Here is a 19,999-nt window from a genome sequence, read left to right on the forward strand (position 1 = left end):
CTGCGAAACTTGGATAAGTGACACAGTTCACTTATCAGAGTTTGTGCCTGCCATTTTCCATTTTTTTTTCCACCCCCCCCCTGCGCCACCCCGTGCGCACATCCAGCAGCCTAGTTTTGATAAGTGACACTTATCAGCTAGGGCCTGCTGTTTTAGACTTTTTTCCACAGCTTTTTCTTTACAGAAAGTTTACACCAATCACTCCCCCCCTTCACGTACACATACAGTTTTCAATAAAGTGTACACCCAAGCACCATATTTACACAAAAATGTCATCAAATTCATCCCAACAGCGCTATACAATGGAGGAGGCATATGCTATACTTGCCTCCGACACTGATAGCGATTTGGATGACGATCCGACTTTTCTTTATTTTTTGGACTCTTCATCCTCTTCTTCTTCCTCTTCCCCCTCCTCATCTCTCTCCTCGGGTCCTGCGGAACCGCCACGCAGACGCTCCAGGACAGAAGATGAGGCAGCGCCCACCATGCCCGCAGCTGACCCAGTGCTCCCCGTATGGACCTCGCCCCCTGAAAATTACGAGCCACTGATTCCTGATTTTGTGGCAGAATCAGGAATCAAGTTTGACACCACCGGCCTCACAGAAATTGACTTTTTCAAAGTCTTTTTCTCTGAGGATTTTGTTAACCTCATGGTGGAGCAAACTAATTTGTACGCTCGTCAATTTTTGGAGCAAAACCCGCGTTCAACATTTTCAAACTGGTCTCCTGTAGACGCAGTTGAAATGACGCAGTTTTGGGGCCTGGTCCTCCATATGGGGATACTGAAGAAGCCGGAAATTCGGCAATATTGGAGTGTTGATATTTTATACAACACTCCAGTGTTCCGAATGGTCATGGCCCGGACGCGTTTTGAGGCCATCCACAAGTTTCTGCATTATACTGATAATGCAGAGTGTCCCGCACGAGATGACCCCAACTTTGACCGTCTGTTCAAAGTTCGGCCGGTCATCGAACACTTCAACAAAAAGTTTGCTGAAGTGTACGTGCCCCAAAGGGACATCTGCGTGGATGAGTTCTTGGTTCACTTCAAGGGAAGGCTGCGATTCCGTCAATACCTGCCCAGTAAGAGGGCCAGGTACGGAATCAAACTCTATAAGTTGTGTGAGAGTACCTCAGGGTACACCCACAAGTTTAGAGTTTACGAAGGGAAGGACACCCGGATTGAACCCCCTGAGTGTCCTCCTTTCCAGGGAGTGAGTGGGAAAATTGTGTGGGATTTGGTGCACCCACTGCTGGATAAAGGTTATCACCTCTACACTGATAACTTTTATACCAGCATCCCACTCTACAAATCCCTCTCTGAGCGATGTACCGCAGCCTGCGGTACTGTCCGCAAAAATCGGAGAGGCCTCCCGAAGACGCTACTTGGGCAGATGCTCCGAAAAGGTGAGAGCAGAGCCCAATGTAGCGACCACCTGCTGGTGGTCAAGTACAAGGACAAGAGAGATGTCCATCTCTTGACCACCATACACGGTGATGGCAGTACCCTCTGCACTGTACGGGGTACCTCTACACAGGTCCGCAAACCGACATGTGTAGTGGGTTACAACAAAAACATGGGGGGAGTTGATCTCTCTGATCAACTCCTCCAACCGTACAATGCATTAAGGAAGGCCAAGGTGTGGTACAAAAAGCTGGCCGTGCACATCGTCCAAATGGCAATGCTCAACGCATTCCTGCTGTCACAATGTGCATGCCCCAGCTATACGTCGTACCTTCATTTTCCGGAGGTAGTGGTTAAGGCCATGATGTTTGGCGCTCAGGAAGGAGCGGGCCCCAGTACTTCAGGAACTGAAGGTGCTCGTATTGTCCCAGGTGAGCATTTTCCGGGGGTGGTCCTGCGAACCCCAAGAAAAGGTAAGCCGCAAAAAAGGTGTCGAGTGTGTTACAAAAAAGGAATACGCAGGGACACCACTTATCAATGCGACACCTGCCCCGAAAAACCTGGCCTGTGCATGAAGGATTGCTTCAAATTGTACCACACCTCCATGCACTACTAATTTACATTAGATTAGTTGGGGGCACATCTAGATTTGTTCTTTGGGAATCTAGTATCCAAAATGATGTCATATGTGGGTTTTTTCCCTGTTTAGGCACATCAGGGACTCTGCAAATGGAACATGATGCCAGCAGACCATCAAAGTCTGCATTCCAAAACAACACTACTTCCCTTTCGAGCCCCGATGTGTGCCTAAACAGTTTTTTCCCACATGTGGGGTACCAGAGTACCCAGGACAAATTGGACAATGACTTTTGGGGTCCAATTTCTCCTGTTACTCTTGGGAAAATTAAAAATTGGGGACTAAATGATCATTTATGTGGGAACAAAACAGGATTTTATATTTTCACGCCTGGGCATTATAATCTTAAGTGAAACACTTGGGGGTTCAAAGTGGTCACCACACATCTAGATAAGTTCCTTAGGGGGTCTAGTTTCCAAAATGGGGTCACTTATGGGGGGTCTCTACTGTTTAGGAACATCAAGGGCTCTGCAAATGGAACATGACGCCCGCAGACCATTCCATCAAAGTCTGCTTTCCAAAACGTCATTACTTCCCTTTCGAGCCCTGACGTGTGCCCAAACAGTAGTTTTCTCCCACATGTGGGGTATCAGGGTACTCAGGACAAGTTGGACATCAACTTTTGGGGTCCAATTTCTCCTGTTACTCTTGGGAAAATTAAAAATTGGGGACTAAATGATCATTTATGTGGGAACAAAACAGGATTTTATATTTTCACGCCTGGGCATTATAATCTTTAGTGAAACACTTGGGGGTTCAAAGTGCTCACCACACATCTAGATAAGTTCCTTAGGGGGTCTAGTTTCCAAAATGGGGTCACTTGTGGGGGGTTTCCACTGTTTAGGCACATCAGACGCTCGTCAAACGCGACATGGCGTCCGATCTCAATTCCAGCCAATTTTAGGTTGAAAAAGTCAAACAGGGCTCCTTCCCTTCTGAGCCCTGCCATGTACCCAAACAGTGGTTCCCCCCCACATATTGGGTATCAGCGTACTCAGGACAAATTTGACAACAACCTTTGGGGTCCAATTTCTCCTGTTACCCTTGAGAAAACAAAATATTGGGGACTAAATTATCATGTTTGTGGAAAAAAATATGATTTTTTATTTTCACGCCCGGGTGGTATAAACTTCTGTGAAGCCCTTGGGGGTTCAAAGTGGTCACCACACATCTAGGTAAGTTCCTTAGGGGGTCTAGTTTCCAAAATGGGGTTACTTGTGGGGGGTTTCCACTGTTTAGGCACATCAGACGCTCGTCAAACGCGACATGGCGTCCGATCTCAATTCCAGCCAATTTTAGGTTGAAAAAGTCAAATGGGGCTCCTTCCCTTCTGAGCCCTGCCATGTGCCCAAACAGTGGTTCCCCCCCACATATTGAGTATCAGCGTACTCAGGACAAATTTGACAACAACCTTTGGAGTCCAATTTCTCCTGTTACCCTTGGGAAAACAAAATATTGGGGACTAAATGATCATGTTTGTGGAAAAAATATGATTTTTTATTTTCACGCCCGGGTGTTATAAACTTCTGTGAAGCCCTTGGGGGTTCAAAGTGGTCACCACACATCTAGATAAGTTCCTTAGGGGGTCTAGTTTCCAAAATGGGGTCACTTGTGGGGGGTTTCCACTGTTTAGGCACATCAGATGCTCGTCAAACGCGACATGGCGTCCGATCTCAATTCCAGCCAATTTTAGGTTGAAAAAGTCAAATGGGGCTCCTTCCCTTCTGAGCCCTGCCATGTGCCCAAACAGTGGTTCCCCCCCATATATTGGGTATCAGCGTACTCAGGACAAATTTGACAACAACTTTTAGGGTCCAATTTCTCCTGTTACCCTTGGGAAAATAAAAAAATTGTTGCTAAAATATTATTTTTGTGACTAAAAAGTTAAATGTTCATTTTTTCCTTCCACGTTGCTTCTGCTCCTGTGAAGCACCTGAAGGGTTAATAATCTTCTTGAATTTAGTTTTGAGTAGCTTCAGGGGTGCAGTTTTTAGAATGGTGTCACTTTTGGGTATTTTCTGCCATATAGACCCCTCAAAGTGACTTCAAATGTGAGGTGGTCCCTAAAAAAAATGGTTTTGTAAGTTTTGTTGTAAAAATGAGAAATCGCTGGTCAACTTTTAACCCTTATAACTTTCTAATAAAAAAAAATTTTGTTTCTAAAATTGTGCTGATGTAAAGTAGACATGTGGGAAATGTTATTTAGTAACTATTTTGTGTCACATCTTTCTCTGTTTTAAGCGCATACAAATTCAAAGTTTGAAAATTGCAAAATTTTCAAAATTTTTGCCATATTTCTGTTTTTTTCATAAATAAACGCAAGTTATAGTGAAAATTTTTTACCACTAGAGTGAAGTACAATATGTCACGAGAAAACAGTCTCAGAATCGCCTAGATCCGTTGAAGCGTTCCAAAGTTATAACCTCATAAAGGGACAGTGGTCAGAATTGTAAAAATTGGCTCGGTCATGAACGTGCAAACCACCCTTGGGGGTGAAGGGGTTAATAAATTGGCGAATATTGCAAATTTGGCGATCGTAATCTGAACCATGCATTGAAATATTCGCTCATCTCTAATAATGTCAATCACACCTACCCCAAAATGGTATCAGTAAAAATATGAGCTTAAGGCATGAAAACAAGTTCTCACACAGTCTCATATCCTAAAAATTTAAAAAGTAACTCGTCTTGGAAAATCATGACACAAGTAAAAATTTCTTTTTTTACAAATTTACGATTTTTTTTCACCGCTTAAATAAAAAAAATGCATGTTTGACATCTGCGCACTCGTACTGACCTGGAAAATCGTATTTTTTTTGCAATTTCAATGCAAGCGCAATTCTTTACTGCTCACCAGTGCATCACATGGTAAAATTAATGGTGTCAAAAAGTTAAGCCTCTAGGAAGATGGTGTTATAAAAAACAAAAAGGGAAAATCACCCGGTGATGAAGGGGTTAATGTAAATTTTTCTTTTTCAATCTAACATGATGAATACATCACTGATATTTCATTTAGTCCTCAATAACCTCCGAACAGCTCTCAGGATTTCACTGCTGCGTAGACTGTATATGAGCGGGTTGACCATGGGCACCACCGTGGTGTAAAACGCTGATAAAATCTGTTTGATGGTCACTGTGTCATCTGAGAACGGCACCATGTAATCCATTAAACATGCAGAATAGTAAATTATCACAACAATGAAATGGGACAAGCAGGTGGAGAAGGTTTTTCTTCTTCCTTCCTTTGACTTAATGCGTAAAATCACACGGATTATTCTTACATAGGACAAAACATTCCAGAAAAACGGGAAAAGTCCAAACAGCACAATCGCAACATAGACTAGGATGAAAAAGTCACCGGAGCCACCACCGGATGCATGAAATAGGTCTATGGCGTCACAGAAGATGTTTTTGATAGTAACAACCTTATCAAAGGTCATTTTAATTAGAAAACATACAAATATTAAAGAATTTAAAAAGGCAGAGATCCAGACAGCAACAACAATCAGGACACAGGTTTTCTTGTTCAAGATCCGGTGGTAGGACAGAGGATGACAAATCGCAACGTATCGGTCAAATCCCATGACGAACAAAAGTATGTCCTCCACACCAGCTGCTATAAAGAAAAAGAACATCTGGGTGAAGCATTGGGTGAAGGATATCAGGCCATTCCCTGATAATAATATATGGAGGAGCTTTGGGATAATGACTGTGGTGTAGCAGATGTCTATGACGGATAAGTTACAGAAGAATAGATACATGGGGGTGTGTAGACGGACGTCCAGACATATCAACGCAATAACCACTGAATTCAAAGTGATTGCAATCAAATAAATGGCTGAAAAAATCCCGGCAATCAGCGGCTTATCATTGGCTATTGATGAGAAAGGCAGAACATGAAATGTTGTATATGTGTTGTTGTCCATGAGATGTTCACATAAATCTACAAAGAAAAAAATGTCAGAGAATAAATCCAATCACTTTCTACTTAGAATGCTTCAAAAATTTGAAAGTAAATTTGATAATTTTTTGAATAAAATGTTAACATAAGTGTTGAAATCTGCAGAAACATATTCTAAAATTTAACAATAACACCAAAAAAGAAACATTAAAAAATCAAGAATTTAAAATAAATAATTACCAGATATACTCACTAGATTCGAGAAGTTGACTCAAAATAAGTTTTTTGGCTTATCAGGCAGATGTATGAAGTTCTGATTCTGAGTGATAGAAATTTTTGGCAGACATAATTTCCCTTTGTTAAAATTCCAGTTCTGCCAGACACCCACTGATCCGACCTTGGTGACTTTCTCTAGCAGATCACATGTAAGACCCCATGTTACATCCAAGACAAAATGGAGAGAGTAAGATGGATCGCAGCGCTCTGTGGCACACACCTGTTTGTGTGCTGGGAATGAGCTCTTTTTACTTGGCTTATATAATATATGATTCTAAAACACGGAGGAAATAAATATATAAATATGTAATATTATCTCATGAGGAAATTTCCCTGTGGTTCTGATTACAATAATTACTTCAAGCTTATATATAACTTAGATTTACTTTTAGTTTGTTCAACTTTGAACAACTTGCCTAAGGGCTGAGTTCTTTGAGTATTTTTCAAGATGCCATATTGGAGTTGGTGACGAAGGGGTGTTGATTGAGAAGGAGGTGGTGCATATGCACCACTTGGTGCTGGAGTCATTACTATACCTAGTGCCCAACCAAGATGGTGTCACTTGACTTTTTGCAGTGGTACATACTCATCACTGTCATGCAAAACTTTCACCCAGTGGGCCATGAAAGATTTGTACTGTCCCGGCCATAACTGTTACTCAACGTATCAAGGGTGAAGTGCACAGTCTCTCTCTTCAAGAAATACAGTTAGGTAGCCGTTAGGCGTCGAGTTTTCCCCACTGCACAGGAGGGAATCTCAAGCCATGTCCTCTGCAGTCTCCCATTCTTCTGCATCCACGGAGGTTCCTGATCAGCAGAGATATCGGTCCCAGCATCTTGCCCAGGCCAATGCTGTGCAACTTGTTGCTGCTGCCACTCCAGGCTCAGCTATAGCATCTTGCATTAATCAGCGGCGAGTAGACGCTCCTGGGACTAAGTCCTGCTTTTCTTCTACTGAGCATGCCCGTGGGACGACCTCTCATTGGAGGTCGGAGGTCACATGCTCAGGTCCTGTTGCTGCTCCGATTGGACCACCAGGAAGGTCCCGGAAGGCTGCAACTATAAAAGGTTTGCATGGCCGCTCGGCCATGCGCTAACATAGAAAAAGATTATAGACCACATGGAGTGAATGTTGTATGCATGTATGAATGTCTCTGGTGAATGACTCATTATGAAACCCCTACCCTTTGTATGCATGTGATGTGTAGCCTAGCCTGTTAGCGCCCAGGCTGAGATGCAAGTAGGAGGCAGAGTCAGAGACTGGCATCAACGCCACGTGGTGGCTTTGTCTGTATGCCACGGTGCACTTGGTCGGCACTCCACGGTACCCAGCGTCAATTAGTGGCGTCCGCAGGTGCGACGCCGCACGCTTAGTAGGTCTAGAGCAGGGGTCTCAAACTCAATTTACCCGGGGGCCGCTGTAGGTAGAATCTGGGTGAGGCTGGGCCGCATCAGGTTTTCCATAAGAAAAGCTCTTACAAAAACATTCCAATGTTATCAAATGTCTTTATTTTTTCATCTTATTTTGTGTTAAAAAATAAAAATAAAATTAACAAAATCATAAGAAAAAAATAAATCTATCAGTAATAAATAAAATGAAAATGATAATAATACAGCAGATATAGAAGACTGAAGAAACCACATATAGTTGCTGACTAGAGAAATGTAGTTATTATTATTCAGATTCAGATGTCTGTATTAACAGTTCTTTAACATTTAACTTTCTGAACAAGAATGGAACATTGAACATAAACTGTTTTGAACATGGCTTCTTCTGCCTACTTCTTGATGATAGAGATCTGGCAGCGCTGACTCTCGCATAGCCGAGCCACATTTGGCTTAAGGGAGGAAGCAGTTGAGACCCTCAGTAGGGCTTGAAGATGCTCATCAGTAAGTCTGGACCTGTACTTGGGCTTATTGAAGTTCAAGGTAGAGAAGAGCTTTTCACACAAGTATGTGCTCCCAAAAAGACACATGGCCTGCTTGAACATTCGGGAAAGCTCAGGGAAGCTGGAGGGCAATTCTCTCAAAAATTGCCCGAGCTTGTCTGCTTTTCCACTCACCTCCCTGAACTTGGCTTTGAGTTCAGATTGGCACTGCAGGTCAATGAGCTCATTTGAAGCACAGGAGGGGCATCTTGCACATCAAAGAAGAAGGGGTCCGCAAAAATTTGAAATGTGGCTCTATGCATCTTGAAGTCTGCAAATCTGTGATCAAATTCCTCCTGTAGCTTCAAAATGACATCCATATACTCCTCACCACTGAATGGTGTGCCTGCTTCCATGAGTGCCTTGCATGATGGGAAATGGCAAAGGTTTGTCTGAGAAAGGCTTTCCATAACATAAGTTTTGTAAAGAATGCTCTCACGGTGTCATAGGCAGCACTGACAAGTTGCCCCTGGCCTTGTAACTTCTTGTTCAGTACATTAAGCTCGTGTCTGATATCAACAAAAAAGCTAAGTCCATGAGCCATTTTGGATCACTTAGCACAGGAACAGCAGCCCCATCTTTCTCCATGAAGGCTTTCACTTCCGCTCAACCCAAAAAGTTTCTTCAATATGTTTCCTCTGCTGAGCCAACGTACCTCGGTGAAGTAGAGCACATCCCCATATTCTGACTCCATTTCCTCTAAAAAAGCATGAAACCTTCTGTGGTGTAAGCCCCTGGATCTGATTTGCTTGATGCATTTCACAACGAAAGACATCACATTGTCAAACTTCAGGCATTTGCTGCAATGGGCCTGCTGGTGGATAATGCAGTGCAGAGCAATGACCTCCTCCACACCTTCCTCTTCCAGATTTTTTTTTAACAAGTGCCACCAGTCCATTTTTCCTCCCTGTCATTGATGGCGCTCCATCAGTTGTTGTTCCAACAAACCTCTTCCAAGGTAAACCGGCATTCTCGATGGTATCACACAGCTGGTGAAATATCTCCTGAGCAGTGGTCTGGCAATGCAATGAAATCATTGTGAGCAACTCCTCTATGACTTCAAAATTGTCATCAACACCACGGCCATAGATTGCGAGCTGGGCAGTGTCGGTGATGTCTGTGGTCTCATCAAGAGCGACTGAGTATACACTGAAACATTTTGCTTTCTCACACAGTTGATCATAAATGTCACTTGACAGGTCAGAAATGCGCTCTGCTACGGTGTTGGCCGAAAGGCTGATGTTGCTAAACTGACCTTTCTTTTCTGGACAGACAATACTCGCCGCCTGTAATTCGCACTTTTTTACAAATTCACCTTCTTTGCATGGCTTTCCTGCTTTAGCAATCATCTCACTAACCACGTAGCTAGCTTCGACTGCTGCAGCATTCTCTTTGGTTGCTTTCTTAAAGAAATCTTGTTGCCTCAGTAGACCTCTTTTAAGATTAGCAGCCCGGTTGGCTCTTTCATCTCCCTGGTATTTTGCAGACTCCTCAGCATGTCTAGTTATGTAATGACGTTTCAAATTGCATTCTTTGTGCACTGCAACTTTCTCTGTGCAAATAAGACACGTCAGGATGCCCCAGTGCTCAACAAAGAAATATTGTACTTCCCACTTTTCCTGAAATTGTCTGTGCTCATCACCAACCTTTCTCTTCACTGCAGGCTTTGAAAAAGACATGTTTGGGGCTGTGTAATAGATAATTCCACTTGGTGATGCTTCTTTTCTGCTTTTTTCTGTCCTGCTGAGCAGCAATTTCCACGGCTGCCTCCGCTTCTGAGCCCGGGGTAATGGCGCAAGTTCGCAATAAGGCCGGCTGATGTCCCACCTCCGAGAGCAATATATGGCACCGCCCCACCGCTCATTCTGAACCCGGCGCACCTGAGTCTGTGGTGCGGTCCGGTCCCTGCTCGGCTGCTCCTGCTGCATGTGTTGTGAGTGCGACTCATACGCCTTGCCTGCTGTCAGCAGGCTGCTGTGACTGTCTAGCCATCATCATACTCACCTCCTCCTGCTGCAGCTCTGATGGTCCAGCGTCGACATCTTCTTCCTGTATGAGCGTGCGGTCACATGTCACGTGATACCGTTCATTAAGCTCATGAATATGGGCGCCACGCCTATGAGAGTGGAGTGACGTCCATATTCATGACCTTAATGAGCGGTACTACGCGTGACTGGGATTTCACATGCGAGACTCGGCCGTGTTTCTCACATGTGTGATCCCAGCCGAGGTGAGGGCCGCAAACTATTGCCCCGAGGGCCCATAAGGTGAGGTCCACAAACTATTGTCCCAAGGGCCGCAGTTGGCCCGCGGGCCACGAGGTGGAGACCCCTGGTCTAGAGGAACTCTGACCCTGTGTCCTTGGGGCAGAGTTTTGTGACCATATACTGAGCATTTACCTTGCCGAGCTCTGTGAGCTTTAACAGGCTCCGGCATTTATGTTTTGCAGTAGTGTGGCTCTGTGAAGCAACAAAGCTCGCCTCTGTACACACCGGGTGACGTTAACCCGCGTGTGTTCTTCTATTATACTGCCAAATAGCGTCCGCCATTACCAAGCAGCAATTTACCATCTCTGCACGGAGGACCACAGGCTGCAAACCTTATTACCATCTTTTATTATTTGGTGCGTTCAGCCAGCCCTCCACTCCAGTCTCCACTCGAATTGACCTTCATTTTAACTAGCGAAGGTTGGAACGAGCCCAGTGTAGGCAGAGGTTTCGGCTGACTCCCACCTTCGCCAAACCTCTGGAATCTCCGTTCCAGGGGTTTGAGTCGCATGAGGCCATGGAGGTGTCTCCAGTGGGTTCTAAGTTCCGGACCGCTCGTGCACGCATAGTCTGTCACATGTGCTGGCAGTCAGGACATCTCGCCTCCAGATGTCCTCGGTGTTTGGAAGAACGTCCTTGTCTGGTGTCCTTAGGAGCTGGTTCACTAGACGCAGCAGCGCCCTCTTCTAAATTGACCTTTAAGGAGACAATTAATATTGGCCCATTTACACCCATGTGGTAGAGCGTGGATTCCAGGGCGGAGGGCAATTTTATGTCTTCTGCCTTCGCTCGACGGCACGCAATTCCACAGGTGATGCTCGCCAAGCAAGTGACCATACGGGTAATAAATGGGTCGACACTACCCTCACAAATAACCCATCAGACCATCCCATTTACTTTGTCCATGTCTCCATCCCATCAGGAGATCATCTCCCTGCTAGTGATTCCCGACGAAATTGATGAGGTTCTTTTAGGCATGCCATGGCTACGCTACCACTCCCCTCATATAGAGTGCTCCTCAGGGAGAATTCTGGGATGGAGTATATCCTGTGAAGGTAGATGTCAGAGGGAGTGCATTCAGGTTGCTACTACAGAGGTACCAGCAGATCTTTCCGCTCTCCCCAAACACTTTTGGCCCTATGCGGACGTGTTCTCCAAGAAGGCTGCGGAGACCCTTCCACTTCACCGCCTCTATGACTGCCCTATTGACCTCTTGCCTGGTGCTGAGCCCCCCCGGGGTTGAGTTTATCCTCTCTCTCTCCCAGAGATGGAGGCAATGTCTCGGTATATCCAGGAGAATCTGGCAAGAGGATTCATTAGGAAGTCAGTGTCACTTGCAGGGGCAAGGTTCTTCTTTGTACAGAAGAAGAACGGAGAGCTACATCCATGCATAGACTACAGGGGTCTTAATGCCATCACCATTAAGAACAAGTACCCTCTGCCCCTGATATCGGAGCTTTTTGATAGGTTGCCGGGAGCAAGGGTTTTTACTAAGCTTGATCTGCGAGTGCTAACAACCGGATTCGCATCTGTGAGGGGGACGAGTGGAAGACGGCATTTAACAGCAGGGATGGGCACTATGAATATCTGGTGATGCCCTTCAGGCTCTGTAATTCCCCTGACATCTTCCAAGACTTTGTGAACGACATCTTCCGGGATATGCTCACCCCCTCAGTTGTAGTCTATCTGGATGATTTTCTCATCTACTCTCCAGAAATAGACTCCCACCTGAGAGATGTTTGCAAAGTCTTCAACCTCCTACAAGCAAACTCCCTTTACGCCAAGTTAGAGAAGTGTGTGTTTGAACAGGAGTCCTTGCCTTTCCTGGACTATATAATCTCCCCCCAGGGATTGGCCATGGATCCTGCCAAGCTACAGGCCGTGATGGACTGGCAGGAACCCCATTCTCTCAAAGCGGTGCAACGCTTTATGGGTTCATTAACTATTATTGCCAGTTCATTCCCCACTTCTCAACTTTGGTAGCTCCTTTGGTAGCCCTCACCAAGAAGGGAGAAAATCCCAAATTGTGGTCTGAGGAAGTCTCCAAGGCCTTCCTCTCTATAAAGTCCCATTTTTCTAGCGCCCCTATTATTCATCGCCCCGATGTAGATAAACCTTTTATAATGGAGGTGGATTCCTCATCCGTCGGTGCTGGAGCAGTCCTATTCCAAAAGGAGGCTCAAGATCGGAAGCATTCTTGCTTCTTTTTCTCTAAGACCTTCACACCGGCAGAGAGGAATTATTCCATCGGGGACAGGGAGTTGCTAGCAATGAAGTTGGCCTTCTCTGAATGGAGACACCTCCAGGAGGTGGCTCGTTTTCCCTTCCAAGTTTACACTGACCACAAAAATTTGGTGTATCTACAGACTGCCCAGCGGCTAAATTCTCGCCAGGCTAGATGGCCCCTGTTCTTCTTTCGGTTCCATTTCACCCTCCATTTTCTCTCCGGGGAGAAGAACAATTGTGCTGATGCTCTCTCCCACTCCGAAGTGTCATCAGAGGAGGAGAAGGAGCATCGGTTAATTGTCCCTTCTGAGAGCCTGAGAACTGTGGCCCTGTTTTCGCTAGAGTCTGTGCCCCCGGGCAAGACTTTCGTTCCACCTAGTTTGCAACTGGAGGTTCTCTCTTTCCCATGTCTAATGGCTGCACCATTGTCTGGGTAGTTACCGACCATTTTTCCAAATTGGTGCACTTGGTGCCTCTTCCATGGATACCTTCTGCACGGGCCTTGTCGGCATTGTTTATTAAAGGGAATATGTCACCCTATTTTTCACCTATCAGCTGCAAGCACCGACATCAGGGGCTTATCTACAGCAATCTGTAATGCTGTAGATAAGCCCCAGATGTAACCTGAAAGATAAGAAAAAAGAGTTATATTATTATATATATTATATTGTCTGTATGCAACGGTGCACTTGGTCGGCATTCCACAGTACCCAGCATCAATTAGTGGCATCCGCAGGTGCGATACCGCACGCTTAGTAGGTCTAGAGGGACTCTGACCCTGTGTCACTGAGCGTTTACCTATACTGAGCGTTTACCTTGCCGAGCTCTGTGAGCTTTAACAGGCTTCGGCATTTTGAAGGTTTCCATTTCTCAGCCATACAGTGCTACAAGGTCTGTGAATATTTCTGTGATCTACAAAACTGAACAAAATTCTTTAAAAAATGTTGTAGGCTTCCATTTCTCATCCATACAGTGTTACGTGGTCAGTGATCTCTAAAACTAAAAATTAAACATTTAATCATTTTTCTGGATTATATTTGATTGTCATAAAATGCTTTGATTGCTGCAGGTGACTAATTTTCTTCTTTCACTAAAAATAAACTTGGTTTCAAGAGACCTAGCAACTACAAAATGCATAAGGCGTGTGTTAAGGGATGGGGTAGTGGAAGTGCTGATGACGGCACATGCAGATGCAGAGGACGTGGGGCAGGTGCGACTATGCCTGTGGATGGAGCATAAGAAACATGGCCAGCCACAACATGTAGGTTCCTCTCCCACTTTGCAGGGAGGCACTGTGAACTGGTGGTGGGTTGGATAGTAAATATTGCTCCCAGCAGGCTTAGCAGCACCACACAGTCTTTCACATGGTCCAGTCTCACCAACCTAAAGTCCGGATCACTTAATTCCCACAGTGATCCTCCTTCCTCCCACCATGTTTAGTCCCAGGAGACAAGGGATATCACACAAGGACACTCTGAGGATCTCTTCACAACATCATTTCTTGATCTTGGACTCTCAACCTCAATGCTCCAAGATGGACATGAGGACATGCTCTTTAGTGACGCACAAACCTTAGAGCTGCTACTGCCACAAGAACATGATGGCTGTGAACGACAAATTTGGGATAACAAGGAAGAACAATGAATATTCACTGACCTCCACACACATAGTCCTGGTGTGAAGAGCAGTGAGTATGTCCTGCCATGCACTGCTTAAAAGTATAAAGTAGCTGCTGGCATCGGAAGAAGACACTGTGAGGGAGCGCAGAAAGGTAAGTAAAATGCTTTAGGTTTTTTTTAAGTTTCTCTGAAGCGCCATACATACCAGGATGGAGGCCAATTATACTAGGATAAGGATGGGACCATGCATACCAGGACAGAGATGGGGGCCATGCATACCAGGATAGGGATGATTGTGTGGCACCTCTGCAGTCTCAGTCGCCACAGGGTACTGCACTTCATCCAGAGGTGTGGTACTCTGCTCTCAGGTAAGGAAGGGGCACTGCCAGGACTCACACACCAGCACACAACATTAGTCCCCATCTGGCCAGGGGGGAGTTAAGTAGGGGGTGTGGGTGGAGAAAGTAGGGAAGGGGCAGAGCTTAACGGAGTGACAGTTGGTGGGAGGAGTTAGTGCTGAGGTAAAGAGATTGTTCTGGAAAGAGTCAGTCAGAGAGTGGTGTGAGAGGACAGAAGTCAGTCAGGAGGGAGAGAGAAGGAGTCGCTTGTGGAGATTGAAGCTGAGTGCAGCTTGTCTCCAGACTAAAGAGAGTGAGAGAGATGGAGTGAAGATAGAGAAGAAAGGAAGGAAAGCTCCAGGAGGAGAGGAAGAAGAGGTCTTAGGCGATAGTGAGCAATCCATCCATGGGGCCCACATCCACCGGCATGAAACTAAGGACTCAGCTAGGAAACCGGAGGCGACAGTATCTTTAAGTGCTGCAGCTGACCCCACATTCATTCGCCGAAAAGGCAGACATATAGGATCCAGGGGTCTGACCAACATCGCCTGACAAGATCCGAGTCTGCTGGCTCGGGACACTGTGTGTGAAGACGCAGGGCAGGAGAGGTGGTAGCCAGCCTGAGAAGGCCAGAAAAGGAACTTCAAAGGAAGCCCTGGCAACATGCACCCCAAGCTACCTGAGAGCTGTCTGGACCACAAGCCTGGAGGACACAGCACCCCAGCTGGGGACTGTAACAATTGAACTGTGAGTAAAAATGTTAAGACTGCACTCTGCTGTGTCCTCAGAATCATTTACTGCGTCATCCACCTTGGACTGCACTACCACCACTACCACCATGTTAAATCATATCACTAAAACTGCCCTGGGGCCCAGCTCTGCCTGTGGAGAGCAGAACCAACTCTGCTGCATCTACAACGGCCCCAGCGGACTGAATCTGCAGTTTCGGCTAAAACCTTATTTGCCGAATACCACAGGTGGCGTCACCAGTTATCCCTTATAAACTATTATTTCCCTTTTCCATAATTTTTATTGGACGCCCAGGGCAATGGACTGGGTCACTGCTGGCGTGACACATCCCCTTTAAGAACTGGCCTGAGTACCCCCATAGCCCTGGCAGGCACTCCAGTTGGGACCATGCCTACATTTTGTTGCTATATAGGCCTGAAAAAACTTGTTCAAAAGTTACCATATTACATTGCTCATCCATAGACTATTCCTCAGTCTGAAGTACATTTTTTGGAATATAACCTTCAAAAAACTTGTTCAAAAATATATCTGTCTTATATTGCTCATTCATAGGGCATTACATCTTCTTCGGTACATTTTGGTGTATAACCCTCAAAAAACTTGTTAAAAAACTTAGGCTGTGTGCCACATGTTGATGATTTGGTGCGTTTTTTCTGTGCAGCAAAACCTGATGCCAGCAAAGTGAATGGGAAACCTGAAGTGTCATGCACACGAGTATTTTTGACTTCCAGATTTGGTACAGAAAATAATCTGCAGCATGTCATTTTTCTGTGCGATTTTCAACATTCACTTCACTCAAATCAATCAAAAACTGAGGCAAAAATGCACCAGAAAATGTTTCCTAAATTTTTTTTCCGGTAAAATGCAATTTCTCGTGGGTTTGGAATGTTTTGATGTCAGTCGTTAAAGTGGAGTAAAAGTGTGACACCATTGTTTTCAGCAGCAATCTGGGAGTCTGAGATGCTTCCATGGGTATTCCATATGCTGTCCTCCTTCCATTCAGCACTTTTCCCATCCATTTGAACATTTTCACTGCTCCCCAGACCTCTTTGCAGTAAGCTCAGATTTCCCGCTGACTCCTATTATAATTGTTCTTCGGAACGAGCATGCGAGTATAAGGAATTGCTCGGTTTGAGCAACAAGCACCAGAGTATTTTAGTCCTCGCTCATCCCTATTAATTACCTCAACATTTACAGCTGACATTTGGGTGAGGTGCTACAGCAAAACAATTGCAAAAGTCAGTCCTGCCTGTGAGTGAAACACACTCTTTGTTGCAGAAAGTTTGTAAAATTGTTATTTTCCCTTTCATTTTCCCTAAACAGTGTGAACTCCTAAACAACAACAGTAGGTAGTGTACACAAGTAGAGGATGAGCAGATAGGTTAAGGGCGTGTTCACACAGTCACACAGAAAAGATGGAAGAAAATTAAAAGAACCAGACATCCAAGGAAATATGTAGGAAACCTCCTAGACCCTAAAAGTAAAACAAAGGAAAGAGATTTGGGGAGGAAGACACACAAACAGCCATAAGAAACGCAACATAGATTAGTAAGGTAAGATAATCACTCACTGCCAAGTTTCGTCTCAAACATGGAATATAGACAGCAAAGAATGCAAGTGACAGGTGAGTATACATAGCCTCTCCTCAGATGTGATAGGACAAACCAAACCAAGGAAATGAAAACACTTTCACATAAGTGGGTCGCCCTCCCAGGGCTGTGGGGTACTCGGTACCGGGCCGGTGTCAGGGGGAAGTGTCACAGCAGCGGTGTCCCGGTCTGTGGCCCTGGGCGCCCAAATCAATGGTGGTTAATATAGTGGATTAGGTGAATAGTTCGTGACGCCACCTGTGGTGTTTGGCAAGTAAGATGTTAAGCCAACGCTGCATGCAGATCCACTGGGACTGATGATATGGTGCAGCAAAGATGGTGTAGCTCCCCATAGGCGGAGCTGTAGTCCCAGGGCAGTGTAGATGTGAGACTAGAGGAGAGGCACAAGCGGTGTGGAGGCTAGTACCCAGATGTAGTGGTGCTGAAGGTGTTAGCGCACAAATGAATGGCGGACACCAGGCTTGCAATTTCAAAGCTTTACTCACAGTTCGTGGTACACACTGGTGCCTGCCTCCATGCCGTGTCCTCTGGAGCAGAGACTCAATCAACCTCCCTGGCAAGTCGGGACTCTCCTCTCCAACACTCAGCCAACATGTACCTTTCTGAAAGTCTCCTCTATAGCGCCTTGTGGTGTGAAGCACTCCAGTACTTAGTTACCCTGGAATTCCTCCTGTCAGATGTTCCCAAGAACCTTACTTGCATGGCAGACAGCTGTAGCCTGCTTCGGGGATGCCTCACTCCCGGCTCTCTATCCGTGTTGCTGTTGTGCCTCAAGTCTTAGATGGGAATAGTGCATTTACAGCCAACTACTCCACCGGTGTCTGCTGCAGAACCATAAGTGTCCATACAACCTCGGGGACCGGGCCCCGGCTTTGCGCTGAGAACCTATAGGCAGGGTTCCTTTTCCAACCCACGTCTCCTCTCTGTTCTCTCTACTCCTTCGTTCTGTACTTGTCTGTCTTTCTATGGAAGCTTAGATTGCAGTTCTATGTCTTTCTCCTTCCTCTCGGACCCGTCCTCAGACTCTCCTGACTGACTGTCCTTCCTCACTGACCTCCTGTCAGACTAACCTGTAACTCTAAACCTTCCCAATCTTTTATATGTATCTCAACTCCACCCACCTCTCTGCACATCCAGTGTTCCAAGCAGGGAACCACCAAAGGTGCTCTGCTACTCTCTAAGCACTGAGCCGCAATGTGGTTATGGAGAACTACCCTGTTTTGTGGGGTGCAGGTGTTGGAGTATGGAAAGGAATCCCCCAACTTACCAGGATGGTGGGGCACTACACCTTAGGAGAAGGTGCAGTACCTCTGTGGCGACTGAGCCTCAGGGGCGCCACATAAGCAAAACAGCAGAGCAAAAGAAATACAAGAGCATTATGAGCAGTTGGACAGAGACAACACAGGCTGTGGTCCAGCAGGAAGGGAAACCGGCTACACAGCCAGAGGTCACCAGGTATAGTCCTGGAGAAGCCATGACATCTCCCCACTCAAAGGAGGAAATAAGATCTAGGTTGTTTCCAAAAGATTGAATTTAATGTTTCGGTTTGATTCTATCACTTTAATATTTGCAGCTTCAGCTTTGGTACCAGGTAATGGCAAGTAGCAGTCTGCAATTCTAACTAGTTACTTATAGGACATCGACGCCATATAGACACTTTTTTTGATTCTCTAAATGTCTAGCCCCCTTTTAAATTTATGCCCATATACATCAGGGGGATAAGAAGTGGGTATAAAAGTTAGTATTAGACGAAGAACAGTTGAATACAATTGAGCAGTCTTCTCTTGTCTTTGGGCCTGCAGAGTAGTAGTCTCACCCAGTTCAAGGCTCAGTAAACCGTATTATTTAATTTAGTCAATGTTTTTATTCAATTACAAATACATCTCTGCATCTATTATAAAAATTGGCATGACAGAAGTGACACAAGCAGAACGCACAGAGGTACAGAGATAACCTAAGGTATGTCAATATGATAAAACATATCTCCATTAATAATGTATATAAGCCGACCAGTCATGGTAAAATAAAGGGTAAAATCCCCAGACCGCCAGGCAACCCACAAAAAAGGGGATTAAGAGAGATCATAGTGCAAGCATAGTACTCATACATAAGGGGACACTGGACCACTGGCGCAAGGAAAACAGCCCAACGTACGTTTCGGAGCAACACCGCTTCCTTCCTCAGGGGGACACACCCCCTGAGGAAGGAAGCGGTGTTGCTTCCGAAACGTACGTTGGGCTGTTTTCCTTGCGCCAGTGGTCCAGTGTCCCCTTAGGTATGAGTACTATGCTTGCACTATGATCTCTCTTAATCCCCTTTTTTGTGGGTTGCCTGGCGGTCTGGGGATTTTACCCTTTATTTTACCATGACTGGTCGGCTTATATACATTATTAATGGAGATATGTTTTATCATATTGACATACCTTAGGTTATCTCTGTACCTCTGTGCGTTCTGCTTGTGTCACTTCTGTCATGCCAATTTTTATCTGTGTCCTTAAATAAAGATTCATGTTATTTCTATCTATCTTGGATGCTTATGCACTGTTTTTTCGGTTGCTTCTTTATATTATATAGTCAGTGTATCCTATTTTGGTATTGTATTGGGCTCCTAAAAACATGATTATTTGGATTTTCATTAAATTGAATCTAAATTATATATATCTATTTTCTAGCCCTATGCACTGTCAATTTTGTTGCTTATCTATTATAAAAGCACAGGTAAAGTTTCAAATAGGCAGTCAAAATATTTTTTTTGGGGGGAGCAATGTATGTAAAATTACATCAAAGTTTGTCACAATCACGGAATAAAATAGTTTTTTTCATACTTTTTTTAACACAATTCCACTATCCCAAAAAGGAAAGCCAAAAAAAGTGCTAAGTAAACTTAAAAAAAAATAAGAACAGAGTAGAGAAAAATAAAGTTGGCGTATCATCAATTACATCAAAACAGGGGCAAAAATCAGTCCTGTCTTGTGTGTGACACACACGCTTTGTCACCGGGAGTAGGATAGTTTTCTCTTTCAGCAATATAGAGTGACTGT

The 19,999-nt window shown here is 45.0% G+C and overlaps 1 protein-coding gene across 1 annotated transcript; it reads right to left on the reverse strand.

Annotated features, from left to right (window-relative positions):
• Positions 1–5,052: 5,052 nt before the first annotated feature.
• On the reverse strand, positions 5,053–6,749 carry LOC141069267 (olfactory receptor 10AG1-like). The gene is made up of 2 exons (XM_073558721.1): positions 6,608–6,749; positions 5,053–5,987 (listed from the first exon to the last, which is right to left on the reverse strand). The coding sequence occupies exons 1-2, from the start codon at positions 6,747–6,749 to the stop codon at positions 5,053–5,055; spliced, it is 1,077 nt and encodes a 358-aa protein (XP_073414822.1).
• Positions 6,750–19,999: the final 13,250 nt, after the last annotated feature.

Source organism: Dendrobates tinctorius, unplaced genomic scaffold, assembly GCF_039654945.1.
Source record: "Dendrobates tinctorius isolate UK_male_01 unplaced genomic scaffold, ASM3965494v1 ptg000257l, whole genome shotgun sequence".
In the NCBI taxonomy this organism is placed as follows: Eukaryota; Metazoa; Chordata; class Amphibia; order Anura; family Dendrobatidae; genus Dendrobates; species Dendrobates tinctorius.

Coding starts and splice junctions, on each gene's coding strand:
- LOC141069267 (XM_073558721.1), bottom strand. CDS start 6,749: ATGACTCCAGCACCAAGTGGTGCATATGCACCACCTCCTTCTCAATCA. Junction 5,988..6,607: donor CAAAGTTGAACAAACTAAAA/GTAAATCTAAGT, acceptor TTTTCTTTGTAG/ATTTATGTGAACATCTCATG.